Here is an 18074-nt window from a genome sequence, read left to right on the forward strand (position 1 = left end):
CCTTGGGGCATGCGTGTCTCATGGAACTGAGGTACTTAAGGAGGTGGTGGCGTAGTGTCCAGCACGTTGGAGGTGCTCCATAGTCATCAAACCAAGTTTTTAAAATGTTCATTCTAGTAGAGAAAACCTGCAAAATGACTTTAACTTGGCCTTTATTGGAATGAGATGTAATCTTACTTGAAAATCCAGATTATGGGAACACCCAATGGGGGTAGAGGAAGGAGCAACAATTTAGAGGTTTAACGGGATTCTAAGTGTCCTGTGAGTCATCACCAGTTCTTTAACACCAAAGCTAATACCTTGTGAAAACATAGTGGCAAGCTCAGCTCCTCTGTCACCATCTACCCTGTGATTTATTTAAGAGGAGCTGCAGATGGTTTACAATTGCATTTTCTCTAGTCAGCTAATAACCTGCATGTAAATAAGGACCGTGTTCCCTGTCTTTGAGACTTCTTTACAAGTGTAAGCCAAATCAGAATGTTTCTTAAAGTAATAATCTTTACTGCTATTTCAGCTGAAAAGGAGATCAAAAGTATTTATTCTTGCCTTAACTCACAGTTTCATAGTCACAGAAAGTGGTTTCATGTGTTTGTTCTTGCTTATCTTCCCTTAAAAGCAAGAAGAATCCTAAAAGAATTAGGTTCCTGTACATATAAATTAGGAGAGAAAATTATAGCTTCATGCTAAAATAAAGTATTTATAAAACAACAGGCATTCCATTTTAAAACAAAGCCATAAAAAAGATATTCCATTTTATTTTATTTATTATTGTTATTGTTGTTTTTTTACAAACAATAGATTTGCTGCAACATGCTCTGGCTCATATTATTGAATTAAAAAATTTAACACATTTCAAAAATATCAAAAATACACTATAATGAGTCTTAGGACTACAATACAACAATGATTGCACAAAACCATAAGATATGAGCCCACTGCCTGGATGACATCCACTGGCAACAGTGAGAGAAAACCCTATAGCATCTGGGAGAAGTGCATGAAATTTAGAATACAAGGAGCTTATGTGTGATTGATCACCAAATGAGGGAAACAGAGCAGGATTTAGTGTAGCTGCTTTTCTCAATCTAGGAAGTGCTTCCCCACCTATGGGGTAAAAGTCACTAACTGGAGAGAAAGACTAACTTGCCTCGCTTCCATGACTGGGGAGTCTGAAAGGCTCCATCCAGAGAGAAGTAAAAAGTGACACAAGACAGTTCTACAGTGATGCTACAGACATCACCAATGGCTTGGAGACTAATTATTTAATAATTGGTACATTTACCATAATAGCCAAGTGCTCCCTTATGGAGGTCTCTTCATTAACAATTATTGAATAGAGAGAGAAGGTGAGCCTGTGGCTTCCAAGTACCTGCTTTTGCTGATGGGCTACATGGAAGGAAGCGTATCACTTGATATTCAGTAGATCGGCCAAACCTAACTGGCTCCATCTCCTGGAAAACAGTACTCACTACAAACAATTGTAATAGCACCCAGTGGTTACCAAGCTGCTCACACTGACTGTTCTGTACACGTGGAAAATGACTGACTTATTGCACACATACACTCTACAGTAGCATACTAAAGCCCTCGCTTGTATCAGGAGTGGGGATTCAATGAATTGACTCTATAGTAGCACTGTAGTATTATGTCATACTAACATTCAAATTTTCAAATATACTTCTAATCCATTTGGATAAGAATAAGAATATCATGGCTGCCAAGACACATGTATTTTTCTTTCTTCCCATGAGATTCCTGAACTACTCCCATAACCAGGAATATTATTCTTTCAGAAATTCTCTTAAACTTCTCTATTAAACAGGAGGTACACAGAGACCTGAGAATCATGCAGAGGCCAGAATCTCTGTGCTAGAGATCAACTGTACTCTGCCCACCTGGGAACACATCCTCTGGGTGAAATACTGGGAAGTAGATTACAGTCACCTGGAGACAGATTGCTGGATTTCACTGACAGCCCACTCAGAGAATACGTCTACAAATTAGTTCACAAGTTAAAACAGTTTAATACATTATACTTTTGGTAGTGTGCTATGGCCTTTTTACCCTCTGTTTTAATACCAAGCAACTGTAGAAGGACATGAATTAAAATTTTTAAAAGAATAATCAGTTTTGGCATAGCCTATATTAAAGGTTTTCAATACAACCTAATGATTCCTAAAAATAACTCTACCACACAAAAGAACATTTGTAATTTCAGAGTTCTGCTGACTAAAATTTATTTACTTTTGGTAAGGTCATTTCAGAACTAGGTTTTGAGGTGGTTCCAATAAGTAGGGTAGGAAACAAACAGAAGACAAGAAAAAGGTTCACAGATGAAGAACAATTTTTATGAGACTATACATTAAAGCAGTATATTCCAAAAATAACTTTCATTCTTAGACAACATCACTATTCTATAACCCAAAGGTTCTGCTGTCTGGGTAGGAAGATGTTTTACATCACCCATCACTATTATCTTGGGTTTTTCCTTCATTTCCATTTTTTTTTTTCCATGTTCCCATATAAAAATAAGGTGGCAACACACTATTGTTCCCATCTTCTAACAGCACCTAAACTTTGTATGAGCCACTATGTCCCCCACTTCAAATCAAAGACCTGAGTTCTAAACTTTTTAAGTAGATGACCAGTAGTTTGACACAGGGAAGTCAAGTGTTCCTGACAACTTAGGCACTCAAGTTCAGATTCTTGAGGGGCTGAACATCCAACAGCCATTGAAGTGGTACAGAATCCCCCAAGAGTGCACCCTACTGACGCATGTGCAAGGTACAGGGCCTCTGAGAAGATAAAGACACATAACCCTTTGTGGACAGGTCATCTGGCTTGAACAAAAACTTGCCAAAAAACACAAATGAATATATTCAGCCTTATCTTTAACATTTGTTTCCAATGAAACAAATTAAAAATAGTTCCACTTCATTTCCTTTTTAATTGTGAAAGTGTTCCAAAAATTCAAAGCACATTCCCCATTGGATAAAATCAAGCAATGCCAAAATTAATTCTGTAGGAATAAATAAGAATTAATTTTCCTAAGTAAATCTTCTAATGAAAAAAGCGACAGAAAATGGAAGGAACTGCATTTTGCTAAGGTTATGTAGAATGTGCAAACAAGTACAGGTTTCTTGTAAGTTTAGGAATTTCTCAATTAAGAGTCTTTCCTATATTGGTATTGAGCCCAGTACTCTGAAACCACATGAGGTGAATAAGCAGTTTTCAGAAGAGTACAATGTTAAACAGGTGAGCTCTCAACTCATTTCCGACATTCTAGAAAGTCATCCCTCTGCTCCAGAGTAAAGAAGGAACAAGTCTAACCTGTGACTCCATCTGTTCTCATTAGGCCTCAGCCTGTCTCAGAGTTATCTGCTCTAACTCAAGGTTGCTTGGATGCAAGCAGTGTTGGCCTTGGCCTTACCTGTGAGGAAGCTGACTGCCAACTCTACCACATTAAGGAAAGAGGCCAATCCCACAATTCCTCCCTTGTGATCTGCTTGGAAATTCCTAGCAGGTGTCTTATTTGTCAAGGGGTCATCCTCTTTTTCTCATTTTGGGAGAAGTAGTCTCAGTCCTTCCTCCTTCCCCATCTTCATCCCCAGAAGAAGATCCTACTACGTCAAGTTTCTCAGGAGCTTTGACAGTCTGGCATCCCACAGTTAACTCGATTTCCCAGGGTCCTCCCTAGTACCCTCAGAGAAGGCTCCAGCACCGGTTCTCTCTCTGCCTAGGGACAAAGGTGCTGGCTGCCTCTAAGAAGATTGGCTCGAGTGCAGTTTCAAAAACGAAAAGTTCACAGTCAATGAAAAGTGCTCTCATTACATTACATACATAAATTATCTGTTTGATTGGTTCTACATTTCCAATAAACATCATTTTGTTAGGCTGTATTCTCGTAGAGAAGAATGAAAAGCCATGTGACTAGTCACATCACACCCCATGAGTTAGTCTGAGAGATAAGGTGATTTCTCTATCACAGAGATCCATCAGCAGCAATTAGTAAAGGTAATCAATCTTATTTCCTCCACAGAAATAGTCCCTTTCCTGCCCAGGCAGGCAATTCTCAAAGTGATCCTAGGAGAGAAAGGGTTAATGGCAGGTGGTAGGACTGATAGAGAACATCATCTGCTTTCTTCCCAGTAATTCTGGGAATTCCAATGCAGGTTAAATGTGAGACTTAACACTGATCGTGGCTACTAGCTTATCCAGAGCCAGACCCTGACAGTGCTCACCTTTTTTTGGCTCTGAGTTCTACCCCACACATCTATGGTTTAGAAATGAAGAGGCAAAATGCCTCTGGAAGGGTCCCTGTCCCACCTCTACACAGCTTTCTGTCGCACTGTGCCCACTGTGGGGGCAGAATCACAGTGCTGTGTCAAACTCCTCCGGGGGCTCGGTCCGCTCCTCTTCGCTGGGCTCGGGCTCGGGCTCAGACCTGCTTTCCTGGTGCTGCTTCATCTGCTCTTTCACTTCCTCTTCCAGGTCACGAGGTACAACAAACTGATCCTCTGGTTCCAGCTGAGTCGGGGCAGCAAAATAGCCAGTTTTCCTCTTGGGTGCTTCTGTGGCCACTTCAATGAGGTTCAGGCTGTCTTCTAGGGGCACAATAGAGCCATTGGAGAGTTTCTTTCCATAGAGACAAGAAGTGGAGGGAGACTTCTGTAATTCCATCTTGTCCTTGCTCACTGGCAGAAGTATGCCACTGTTCACACTGTTCTGTCTTCGGATCCCAAAAAACAATCCTCTAGCATGTTCCTCAGGACATAGGGTAGGAGAATTCTCCACAGCAGTGGAAGTGTTCTCAAGATCTCTTCCTCTGCAGCAGTGGATATCTACTTCTACTTCTACCTTGCTGCCATTGGTTATGACCCCTTCAACTGGCTGGTCATCATCACTGTCCAGGCCGTTGTCAGACTGATTACTGGAGAAGGTTGCACAAGAAGGCTGGCGCTGAAAAACCCCAGAGCTGGGTGTTGGGTGGAGGCTGCAGCGCCTCTCTGGCCTGGGAAGCACGCCAGCATCCAGGCCCACAGCATTGTGTTCATCAGAAGCAGTGGAGCCCACTTCACTGCTCACCTCCGAGGTGGACATCTCACTGCTGAACTCAGAGGCAATACCACTGCTGGAGGACGGAGTGGTTGGCTTGGGGGTGTCCTTGATGGTGGTGGTGGAAGCAAATCCCACAGGACCTGGGAGGGAGAGCCCATTCAATTCGCAAGTGCAGCCTTCCTCACCAATGTTCAAGTAAACCACCATCGCCCCCACATTGTCCTGACAACCATAGCTCTGTGCTAATGTGCACAGCTTCTTGGCAGCAGCTAATGGGTCTTGTACATGACGCACTGCATTGACAGCTTCTGTGTATGACAAGTGTTCCCACAATGCTTTGTTTCCCAGAATCAGCAACTCATCTTGAATGGTAAGTGGAGTGGAAGATACATGGGGCCTGGGGAGGATCCATGGGTAGAGGTATGTACAGCCCAACATCCGGGTACAGCAGGTTACCCCATTCACTTTGTTGTCCTAGAGACCAGCAGAATGCACATTTTGAGAAACAAGCAACAATGACATGCAACTTTATATCTTTCTAGATCACAATGCTTAGGAATCTACAATAAAATAGAATTTACATGTTATATGATTTTTTTCCCACAACCAATATAATTTTAAGTGGACTTACAAATAAATGAAGAGGTTTTTTTTGTTTGTTTGTTTGTTTTTTAAAGATGACTGGTAAGGGGATCTTAACCCTTCGCTTGGTGTTGGCAGCACCACGCTCAGCCAGTGAGCTAACCAGCCATCACTATATAGGATCCAAACCCGTGGCCTTGGTGTTATCAGCACCATACTCTCTCGAGTGAGCCACGGGCCGGCCCTATGAAAAGAGTTCTAAAAAGACAAAATACAATATGATTATTATATTCATAATTTAGAGGACTGAAGTTAATTCCAATTAAAATTAAGTGACTAAAAGGTACCATCATCTCAGAAGATACTCATATTTGCTCTAACATGAAGGACAGGTCTCAGTACATCCTTAAACAGAGAAAGTTGTTAGAAAAACAATAAGAACTGTCATTAATTCTCCATCACTCACTCTCAGTACTCTTAGTGAGGCCAAAACTCAGGTGGGTCACTAAAAATTATTTCTCATTTAAAGGCACAGTTGGGACTGAAAAAATATCAAATGGCTAAGAGAATTTTGGTAGCAAAAGCATTAAATAATCTCTGAGGTAATTTAACCTAGAAAATGAGAGTCTGAAATCTGTAGCATAATTCACCTACTCCGTAAGGACTGTTCCAAGAATGAAGAGCAGATCAAACCAGAACCCTTATCATTCTAAACTTAGAAGAAAAGGAATAACTCTGGTTGCAGGCTAGGAATGTTCATATGCTAGATACTTTGCATTGATTTCTCTCCAAGAAAAAACAAATGAAAACTCTAAGGTCATCAATAAACTAATTTCACAGTTGCAGTCACTCTCTGGGTGAAAATCCTGGCTTCTCATTTACTGAAATTTGTCACAAACTCAACACTTTATTTTCTTCATCTGTAAAATGGAATTGAAAGCACTTCTTTCATGAGAGTTATTATTAAGATTAAATGAAATAATGAGGGTATGGTTCTTGGCAAATAATAGGCAAACAATAAATGTTTGTGGTTGGGCCGAGCCCATGGCGCACTCAGGAGAGTGCGGCGCTGGGAGCGCGGCGATGCTCCCACCGCGGGTTTGGATCCTATATAGGAATAGCCGGTGCACTCACTGGCTGAGTGCCGGTCACGAAAAAGACAAAAAAAAAAAAAATTAAAAATTAAAAAAAAAATAAATGTTTGTGGTTAAAACAACATTTATAAAAATATTTCTTGTCTCAGATCCCTAAGGAAAATCTAAACATTATCTAAACTCTATAAAAATAGACTAATCAAGCAAAAAGTTATCTTTTGTCTTTCATTTGTTTTGACTGAAATATCCATCTAAAACTAATGCCTCAAACTCCCAGAATCCTAATAGCATCAACCAAATTATAATGATACTTTCTGATTTTGTGTTTCCTTGGATAGAATCTAAGATGGAAGGTCCTCATACAGAATTCGGACAAAATGGAAAAAAAGAAACTATAAGAAATAAATTTTATTTTTTTATTAAAAAAAAAATTCTGACAAAATGAAGAGCCCAGAAATGGACCCACACAAATATAGTCAATTGTCTTTGACAAAGTAGCAAAGGCAATACAATGGAGAGAGGATGGTCTTTACAACAATTGGTGCTGGAACAACTGGACATCCACATGCAAAAAAGTGAATCCAGACACACAGCTTGCACTTTTCACAAAAATTAACTCAAAATGGCCCTAACTGTAAAACACAAAACTATAAAGTTTCTAGATTACACAGAAGAAAATCTAGGTGTCTTTGGGTTTGGCAATGAATTTTTAGATACAACACCAAAAACACAAACTATGAAAGAAAAAAATGGTAAGTGGGACTTCATTAAAACTAAAAACTTTTGCTATGTAAAAGACACTGTTAAGAGAATGGAAAGACAAGTCCTAGACTTGAAGAAAATATTAGTGAAGTACATATCTAATAACGGACTTGTTTCCAAAATATAGAAAGAACTTTTCAAACTCAACAATAAAGAAACAGTTGAATTTAAAATAGGCACAAGATCTGAACGGAATTCTACTTTTCAGTAAACAAAGCTTACATGTAATTGCTAAAGTCTCTGAGAGCAAAAATGTTATGCTAATTTCTAAAACAAGAGAAAAGCTGTAAAATCCTATAGATACTGGGGCCTCATTATAAAAAAAAGAACATCAGAGCACACTAAGGCACATATAATATAAACAGGAAAAATATTTTGAAACTTTGCATTTCAGAATGGGGATGTCAAACTATAGGACTCTTTCTTCTTCCGTTTGGAAAAACAAACCAGACGAGCTGGAAATTATCTTAAGAGGAACACTTAACACCCATTTTACTTGCTAGCTATGCATTTACAGGATCACAAATTAGGATTTTTGATTCTAATAAATTTTGCTTTTTCTTTTTGCTAGTCACTAACTGCTCAGTAGATTTTCTTCTAGAACTGTTATCAGAACCCTCTGAATCAAACATTTATGTGGGTTGGATATAATTTATAAGGCATGATAGAAGGAAAATGGACCTTTGTCACCTCCATGCAAAGCAGCCTTCACTAGATTTGGGGAGACATGACTGGCAGAGAGTGAGACACACCTCTGTGATGATGGCTTTTTGGTCCTTCACCCTTTGTGCTTCCTCTGGGTCCTGTTCCAGGCTGAAGACTTTAGAGAGGGGCACTGGCTTCCCACCTCGGCACAGGACTGCTTGGCATGTGCCAACGTTGGCCACGGTCAAGCTAAAACTACTTGCTGGATCGGCAGTGTCAGGGCGGATGTAGCACAGGAGAGCAGAGGAGCCCAGCTTCTGGCCAGCCATTCCTAATTTCCTGTTTAGAAAGAAAAGAAAATGAAGGTGGGGTAGCTAGTTTTAGAATAAAGTGGTGGTCCTTTCCATCTGTCCTTTCCTTGTTTTTCTGCCATGAAATCCTGAACCAGCCTTAGCCTTATCCATCCAAAGGCAGACATTTGCTATGGGTGATGGTGGTAAAGAGTTCTGCCTTCCACTCTCAGCTGACTGAGAAAAGAGATTTTACAAAAAGGGCATAGGGGTTGGGGAGTCAGTGAAGGTGCGTCTTTACCACTCCTATGTCTGATCACAGACTTCTGGTTTCAGGGGTTTGCAAACTTCAGCACATCAGAATTACCTGGAGGGCTTGTTAGAACACTGATTGCTGGGCCCTGCCCCAGAGTTCCTGAGTCAGTGGGTCCAGGGCTGGCATATTAATCTGCATTTCTAACAAGTTTCCAGTGATAATGAGACTGCTGGTCCTAGAACAACACTGTGAAAACCACTCACTTAGGTTGTAAGGTCCTTGTAGGAAGTATGGTAATTCTCCTTGTATTTCCCCCAGACACATGATGGCACCTATCCACCTGCACTTAGAATGGTGCCGACATACAGCAGATACTATCAGAAAGATCTAGTTTCAAATTCCAACTCTGCCATTTCCTGGCCATAGATCCTCAGGAAGTTACTTCTCTAAGACATTTCTTTGATAAAATACCTACCTCTTTGGCTTGTTTTGAAAATTATAGTGTGAAAAATGCTTGGTACAGTGCCTGGCTCTTGGGAGGTACTTCATAAATTGAGTTCCCTTTCCCAAACCTTCTATTTTGCCAAGTTTCTAGCTCAATTCTGCTACTGAAAAATACTTGTAGACTCCTTTCCCAGCACCTTGCTTCATGTTAGTGAGAATGATAAAACCAATGTCAACCTTGATCATACAAGCTGACAACCTCTCGGCTGTTCCTATCCTTTATGCAGTCCACCTGAGGTGCAAGATGCTCCATTAGCTACTAAGATTTTCTTTTTTTTTTTTTTTGTCGTTTTTTCGTGACCGGCACTCAGCCAGTGAGTGCACCGGTCAGTCCTATATAGGATCCGAACCCGCGGCGGGAGCGTCGCCGCGCTCCCAGCGCAGCACTCCACCAAGTGCGCCACGGGCTCGGCCCTACTAAGATTTTCAACAGTTTGGTTACATAGGATTTTTGCCCTTAAGTGGCTTAGACTTCAATGAGGTTAGTTGGGTAAAACCCCAATAACAAGTATTTAGACACTGACATAGCTTAGAGAGATTTATTTTCCAAAAGTAGAACTGAATTAGGGATTATTCAACCCACATGCTTGCTTACCTGTGAGATACCAAGAAGGTGTTAGCCATGAAAACTGTGTCATTTGTTGACTGTTGTACCTCTTCCAAAAGCACATCTGCCATCGTACACTGGAGCAGGCGAGGGAGCTCCTCATTTCGGTCCCCATCAAACATGCCATACACAGCTCCCACCCCTTCTGCAAAGTTATCCATAGCGAGGGCAGATACACATAGCCTATAACAGAAATATGAAAAAGACAATCATCAAAGAAAGTTATCAGTAAAAGATTATTCTTCTGGGAGCATTCTTTTAAATATTATTAATCGAAGGTAGAGAATAGCAGTAAATCTTAATCTAAACATGAAAAAAGTCCCCAGATAAGCTAATGAGGCGACATCTGAGACTTGATGTCCTAAGGAAAGGAGAAATTCAGCCATATCCATGGGCAGTACATATTAGCTTTACAAGATAAAATGTTTTTTCTTCATCGTGATTAAGGACTCGTGTCGTCAAGGCCCCTCAGACAAAGTCCACCACAGCACACCTGTGGGTGGACAAGTTGGATTTATTACTCCTTGCAGGAAGGGAGAATGCACACCATGGAGCCCTAGGGTGTACATGTAAGAGGGTGCTGGGAAGAACCTAATACAGGATAGGCTTTGGTTGGGTCATTTTGTAGAGGTTCTAAGGAAGTGGAGGATCATACTAGATTGGGTGGTGTCAGAAAGCAGGATCATTCTATGCTTGGGTATCTCAATATATCTTACCTACAGGGAGGAAAGATTAGTGTGAGGATAGAGCTGTAATTGGTTAAAAAGAAAAAAGAAAAGGAGAATTCACCCATTTTAGTCATCAAGGGGGTGTCTGGTATTTTGTGGACTGCACAGTCATCTTGTTTTTGTCTCATTCTGTCATGGTCTCAGAGGGACCTTATATGACAGTGACATTCTATGATTTGTTTATGTGCAATAGCTGTGAGCATCAGACCAGTTCCCAGACACCAGGGGCTGGCTTTTTCTTTATCAGTCTCCGTGGCCAACATACTCACTTATTTCTCTGCCCTGCCATCTCAGCCAGTCCATGGCTCCAGAAAGTTGATGTAACTGCAGAATCTGTGGTTGGCAAAGGTTTCTGATCAATTTTCAGGGTTGTGATATGGCTGTCAGAGGAGAGGAAGGGAAGATTAAACCATATTCTCTTCTGTATTTTACAAAACATACTGATGTTTCTATAAAATAATCTGTTGGCAGACTAAAAAATTCATTTCTAGAGAGACAAAATGAAAGCAGTATGCTAAACTACTGGCCAACAAGGAGGGGAAAGGAAAGAAAGAAGAAGAAGGAAGAAACAGGAGCCAGTAAATATTGTTACAAATAATGCCTTTCGTTTCAATGAAAAACTAAACAAAACTAAGATTTCTAAATTTCAGCCAACTCTACTTATTTTAAGTATGTTGATACAATGAAGTCTTCGTACAAAGAATGAAATTGTATTGTCTCTTAGGTGTTATAATATGATCTGTGCCACCCAAAATATCTATGCCTGCCATGTAAAAATATTCAGTATGTGGCTGGCTAGTAGCCATGAGCAGTCCTAACATAAATAGACTGACAACTAGATAGAACATCCATTCATAGCTGAATCAAAGAGAACCTAAGGGCTTTATGACCTCATCCACTCTATTCCTTTAATTAATGGAGATTGCCACAGTCCTCAAGAAGACCCACTCATGGCTGGTGGGCCTTCAAACTGTGGATTCAACTTCAAATTTTTTCCTACCTAAATATGTCCAGTGTCTTGTGTTCCAGAACCAGATTTGTATTTCCAGTCAAGTCAAGGTCTTGTAATGAAGCAGGCAGAGCCTCCGGAATCAGGATTTCTGTCAAGTCGTTGCAACTTAGGTCTACAAACTGAGACAAAATGGAGAAATCAAAAGGAAATACATCATAGTTAGTTCTTTACTATCAAGTGCTCCATCTCCTACTATTTCCTCAAAGGGGAACTTAATTTCTTCCCAGGGATCAATTAAATGTACTCTGGTCCCAAACTGAGTACATAAGAAGAGAATAATCTCATTCACATGCCTGTCATTTCCCCCATAAGGACATCATTCTGGAACATAAAAGTACCTGGATCTGAGGCAACTGCAGTATTTCTGGGAAAATGCTGATGTTGTTGGAGTGAGCAACAAGGGTGTGCAGCCTTTTGCAGTTTGCTATGGTTGTAGGAATAGTTTTAAGCTTGTTGCCACTTAGGTTCAGTTCCTCCAACTGCTCCAATTTATTTAGTTTGCTGAAAAAGAAACACCAAAATACTATATAATGCATCAAAAATGAGCAGCTGCCAAGCAACTGCTACTTGAATACAGAAGGCTGACCTGTTCCACACTGCCAGATGATGATGAGCATGAAACAGTCAGACACCAGCAAAGGCAATGGCTCACCAAGATGACCTGCTATATCTCAGCCTAATCTGCCTCTCAGTGTGTTTCAAGGACTACTGTGTTACAGCTGCTGGATCTTGTGGGCATGAACATCTCCCTGTTATCTGCTTACAGAAAGTGGCTGGAAAAGCATTGGCTTAATCTTGGAAGATTAGTTCTGTTCTTTGCTTTGCCACTAATTAGCTGCAAAACACCAGTTAAGTTAATGTCAGCAGACCTCAACATTCTCAGCTGTAAAATAAAGAAATTGCACTAAATCATCACTAAGATTCCTGCCAGTTCTAGATTTCTACAATTATCTGTTCATAACGTAACTCATCTCCACTAAACATTTATCAAGTTCTTATTAGACACAGCCCTGTGCTCAGGTCTGTAATGCAAGTGATTCACATTGTTCCACTGATTGAGCAAAGCTTTCTATATGGTAAGCGAAATATCTTAAGTCGGCCTAACACCTTTATCTAGATTACTACAAATTGCTCTGACTTCTTTTGATTTATTGATTTAAAGAATTATAAAAATAATAAGCTGCCAAAATATGGAGAGAAAGTTTAGAAAATAAAGAAAATACATCACCAATCTAAAGAATTACTATTACAATTTTGCTGAATTCCCTACCAAATTTCTCATATAAACATTTGTTTTACATAAATTTTATATCCTACCTTTTTCATATAACATCTCATAAATAATTCCTATTGCTAGATAATTCATAAATACTTTTTAGTAACTAAGCTTGGTAAATTCAAATTATCTTTGCTTATTATAATAATAAATAATAATATACACTAACTGAAAAAAATTGGAAAATAGAGAGAAACAGAAAAAAAAAATCTCTAAATCTCACTACCAGAAATAATCTCTGATGACATTTTGGTAGGTAGTATTCTTGTCTTTTTTAGGCATAAAACTATATTTTTCTTTTTTGGCAACTGACTAGTATGAGGATCCAAATCCTTGACCTTGGTGTTATCAACACTGCACTCTAACAAACTGAGCTAACTCGCCAGCCTTAACACTTTATTTTTCAATTTAAAAAATGTTGCTATATTTTACCTAAGTACATATATATATATATATATATATGCTTTTCTTTTTAACTTATATTTTAAAAGTGTTCCCATGTCCAAATCTCATGCTTTTCTCTTATACTATTACCTGCCTGGATTTTTCTGACTTGTAATTAGAAATGCAATACCCATATCAACAAGTTTCTTACTGTGTACCCAAAACTGTGCTAGATTCTGAAAATAATCCAAAAGAAACAAGATTTAGATTGTGCCTGTACAATTATAACATTACTTAGGATATAACCTGATAGTGAATTTATTATTTAGTATGGAAAATTCCTTTTCTTGAATATGTTGCTCTTAAATTCCACTTAGTTTTATTATATATATTCGGATTATTCTGATTTTGTGTGACCTGTTGTTAATTCTTGTCTTTACTGCTATTCTTATTTTCATTTGCTTTGATGTGTTTTAAGTTTTATACCAGCCTGGAGAACTGGATATCAATATGCAGGAGAATGAAACTAGACCCATACGTTTCACCATGCACTGGATTAAAGAATTAAATATACACCCTGAAACAATAGAACTTCTTAAAGAAAACATAGGAGAAACACTTCAGGAAGTAAGACTGCACACAGACTTCATGAATACGACCCCAAAAGCACGGGCAACCAAAGCAAAAATAAACAAATGGGATTATATCAAACTAAAGAGCTTCTGCACAGCAAAAGAAACAATTAACAGAGTTAAAAGACAACCAACAGAGTGGGAGAAAATATTTGCAAAATATACATCCGACAAAGGATTATTATCCAGAATATACAAGGAACTCAAACAACTTTACAAGAAAAAAACAAGCAACCCAATTAAAAAATGGGCAAAAGAGCTAAGTAGGCATTTCTCTAAGGAAGATATACAAATGGCCAACAGACATATGAAAAAATGCTCAACATCACTCAGCATCTGGGAAATGCAAAACAAAACTACACTGAGATACCATCTCACCCCAGGTAGGATGGCTAAAATCCAAAAGACTCTGAACGATAAATGCTGGCGAGGTTGCGGAGAAAAAGGAACTCTCATACATTGTTGGTGGGACTACAAAATGGTGCAGCCTCTATGGAAAATGGTATGGAGGTTCCTCAAACAATTGCAGATAGATCTACCATATGACCCAGCTATCCCACTGCTGGGAATATACCCAGAGGAATGGAAATCATCAAGTCGAAGGTATACCTGTTCCCCAATGTTCATCGCATTACTCTTTACAATAGCTACGAGTTGGAACCAGCCCAAATGTCCATCATCAGATGAGTGGATATGGAAAATGTGGTATATCTACACAATGGAATACTACTCAGCTATAAAAACGAATGAAATACTGCCATTTGCAACAATATGGATGGACCTTGAGAGAATTATATTAAGTGAAACAAGTCAGGCACAGAAAGAGAAATACCACGTTCTCACTTATTGGTGGGAGATAAAAATAAATAAATTCACACACACACACGAAAAAAAAAACCGGGGGGGAGAAGAAGACATAACAATTACAATTCCTTGAAGTTGACACGACAAGCAAACATTGTTGGGTGGGAGGGGGGAGAGGGAGGAGGGAGGGAGGTTTCGGTAATGGGCTACAATAATCGACCACATTGTATATTGACAAAATAAAATTTTAAAAAAAAAAAAAGTTTTATACCAGCCTGCCTTGGACCCCTCTAACATTAAGAGTGTTGTCAAATTAAGCAAGATTCATTAGTTTTAGAATATTATACGTGGTATCACTCAACAGCTTCATAAACTAATATGACTTGTCAGTGGTCTAACATTTTCCCTTTATGAGGGAACTTCAAAAAGTTTGTGGAAAAATGGAATTAAAACATGATATGAATCCTTCCATGAACTTTTGGAAGACTCCTCGTATATGAGTATATGAGGCCAATTAAATTAACCTGAGAAGATTTTAAGAGCTCTACCACATCCTAAAACTAAGATTCTGCATTTGCTTTAAAAGCCACTGTTCAAATTCTTTCAAAGAAGCAATCAAGTTTATCCTGCTTATCTTAAGCTCAATCTCATTTTATAAATGTTTACAAAATTATTTTTTAGTAATTAGTTTTTCTGAGTTTATCACATTTTTAAGAATTTTTGTAAAATAAAATTAAAATCAAAATATATAGTGTTCATTCAAATTATATCAAATATTATATAATTTCATTCAAATTATATTTAATGTCACTTCTCCATTTTCTTAGTTTTTGAAAATATGATTTTAAATGACTACTTTTATAGTATAGATAGATTTTTCTGGTGTTAAATTTTCCAAATTCTTCTTATCAAATGTATTTTGAAAGAGATTTATTTCTCCACTGATGGTGTCTAAAACTTTGACAGCACTGAACATTTCTCTTATGTCTTCTCACAGTTGTAGCCTGGATAAATAATCTACTACTAATCTCTTCCTCCAGGAAGCCTAACTCCACCTCTAGGCTCTGTGCAGTGCAGCTAGCAATGTGTGTGAATATCTTTAACATCCTGCATTTACTGTACTGCAATTGCCTATACACTTGTCTATTCCCCAAATTTGACTATAAGTTCCTTGAGGACAGAGACTGTAACTGTTACACAGTACTTGGCATAAAGTAGGCATTCAATATACATACTATGAATAAATTAATAGGCAACAGTATTTTATAAAACAGTGCTGATAAGAGAAAAGAAAAAATTGTCTTCAGAATTTCTTTATTTCGTAAGCCTGTACTTTTCTAGGTTGAACATTCTCAGACCCTCATTAAATAATTAGAACTAAAAATTAAACACATTTTAACCACAATTTCTCTAATTACTGATACTTAACAACAGGGCACAAACTATGAGGATGAGATCTTTCCATTCAACTAGTGAAACCACAGCATCAGTAAGCCAGTCAACATAAAGCAAGAGTAATAGTCAGATAGCTATAATTTAGTCTGAGAGATGTAGAATTAATATTACGTATCTGAAATGATCAAAGTTTGCATTCATTTACCTTGCGGGAAAGGTCTGTAGCTGGTTGTTTGCAAGATGCAAGATCCGCAGGTGCGAATGACCCACCAGGACAGGTATACACTGATCTGTTAGGAGATTGCTGGTCAGATAGAGCAGTTGCAACATACTCAGACTCTCCTCCCCAGTGCAGGCAGATGGTAAAGACTCCAGACGATTTGCAGATGCATTCAAGTATCTGAGACTGACAGAACACACATAAATCATTGTTTCTTTCATTTGTTGCCTCATTATGGAGAAATCACCATGCTATCTCAGTATGGAATGCTGCATTCCAAGCTCCCAAACTAAAAAAAAAGGTAATTTCGTCCAGGTAGTTTTGCTAATTGCTTCTATCCAACCCAAAGTTCCTTTCACTCAACTCATACAAGCAAAGTAGAGAAAATTATAGGCTTAGTTGTTTTCCCAGGCTTCTGTCGTGGCCTGACTCTAACCTTGCTTTGTCTTTTACCACCTATGTTTCTATTGAAAGGATGTTATTGAGTATCATGTTCACACATATTTGAACTATGAAGACACCCTTCAGAAAAAATTTTCATCTGGTTTTAAGAGTATCATTATTTATTTAGCCAATACCATAACAACACCCTGATAATAGACATGTAGTCTGTTTCCATTTCCATACATATACTATTATAGACATTGTAATGAGCACCTTTGTGTCTTTATCCAATTATTTCTTTTTTTTGTTTTTATTTTTGGTGGCTGGCCAGTAAGGGGATCAAATCCCTGACCTTGGTGTTATCAGCACCATGCTCTAACCAAGGAAGCTAACTGGCCAGCCCTTTATCCAATTATTTCTTTAGGGTACATTCCTAGAAACAGAATTTGTAGGATCAAAGGATATATATATATGTATATATTTTTTATTATTAAACTTTATCAATATAAAATGCAGTTGATTTTCATGTCCCTTTACCAATTCCTCCTTTCCTTCCTCCTTCTCAAGTTCAAGGAATTGTGATTGTTGTGTCTTCTCCCCACCCCCATTTATTTGTTTGTTTATTTATTTGTTTATTTGTAGCTCTCACAAATAAGTGAGAACATGCAGTATTTCTGTTTCTGTGCCTGGCTTATTTCACTCAATATAAATTTCTCAGGATATATACTTTAAAAAAAATTTTTTTTTACTGGTAAGGGGAGTGCAACCCTCGGCATGGTGTGGTCAGCACCACACTCAGCCAGTGAGCGCACCGGCCATCCCTATATAGGATCCGAACCCGCGGCCTCAGCGCTACCAGTACTGCACTCTCCCAAGTGAGCCACGGGGCCGGCCCAAAAATGTTTTAATATATTGCCAAACTGAGCTCGAGAAAGGCTATACCAAATTATAATTACACAAGAATATAAGAATTCCAGCTTGCTCGCACTTTTGTCAACAATGAGTATCACACTTCTTTTTTTGGTGGGGGTGGCTGGCTGGTACAGGGATAGAACCCTGAACCTTGGTGTTATCAGCACCATGCTCTAATCAACTAAGCCCCATAATTCATTTCAATCTTTGCCAGTCTAATAGGTAAAACATGGTATGACTTAAAAATTTACGTACCGTAGTGTTTGGTATATATAGAACATTCTCAATAAAAGGCAGCTAATATTATTCATCTTGTTGTATGTTCTTAAATCTTCTTCATGTTATGTAATCCACATTCCTAATTAACTTTTAAGCTTACTGAGGGCAGTATGTGTCTACTTGTGTCTTTGTCCTCAAAATGCACTGTGCAATTAGTTTTAATATCACTGACAGTTTGCTACAGCTAAGTAACTTCCTAACTACAGATTCTACGGTTGTAAATGAATTTTATTCAGACTGTCATTAGGAC

General features: G+C 38.6%; 1 protein-coding gene across 2 annotated transcripts in view; it reads right to left on the reverse strand.

Annotated features, from left to right (window-relative positions):
• Nucleotides 1–808: 808 nt before the first annotated feature.
• Nucleotides 809–18074, reverse strand: part of PHLPP2 (PH domain and leucine rich repeat protein phosphatase 2) — a 62242-nt gene continuing 44976 nt past the window's right edge. For both annotated transcript variants that reach the window (XM_063110599.1, XM_063110600.1), the window contains exons 13-19: nt 16235–16435; nt 11877–12039; nt 11527–11657; nt 10796–10906; nt 9787–9981; nt 8249–8480; nt 809–5532 (exon numbers count right to left, since the gene is read on the reverse strand). In XM_063110599.1, the coding sequence (XP_062966669.1) occupies nt 4372–5532; nt 8249–8480; nt 9787–9981; nt 10796–10906; nt 11527–11657; nt 11877–12039; nt 16235–16435 (2194 nt within the window). In that variant the 3' untranslated portion in view covers nt 809–4371. The remainder of the gene's footprint in view (nt 5533–8248; nt 8481–9786; nt 9982–10795; nt 10907–11526; nt 11658–11876; nt 12040–16234; nt 16436–18074) is intronic.

The sequence above is a fragment of the Cynocephalus volans genome, chromosome 10 (assembly GCF_027409185.1).
Source record: "Cynocephalus volans isolate mCynVol1 chromosome 10, mCynVol1.pri, whole genome shotgun sequence".
NCBI lineage: Eukaryota > Metazoa > Chordata > Mammalia > Dermoptera > Cynocephalidae > Cynocephalus > Cynocephalus volans.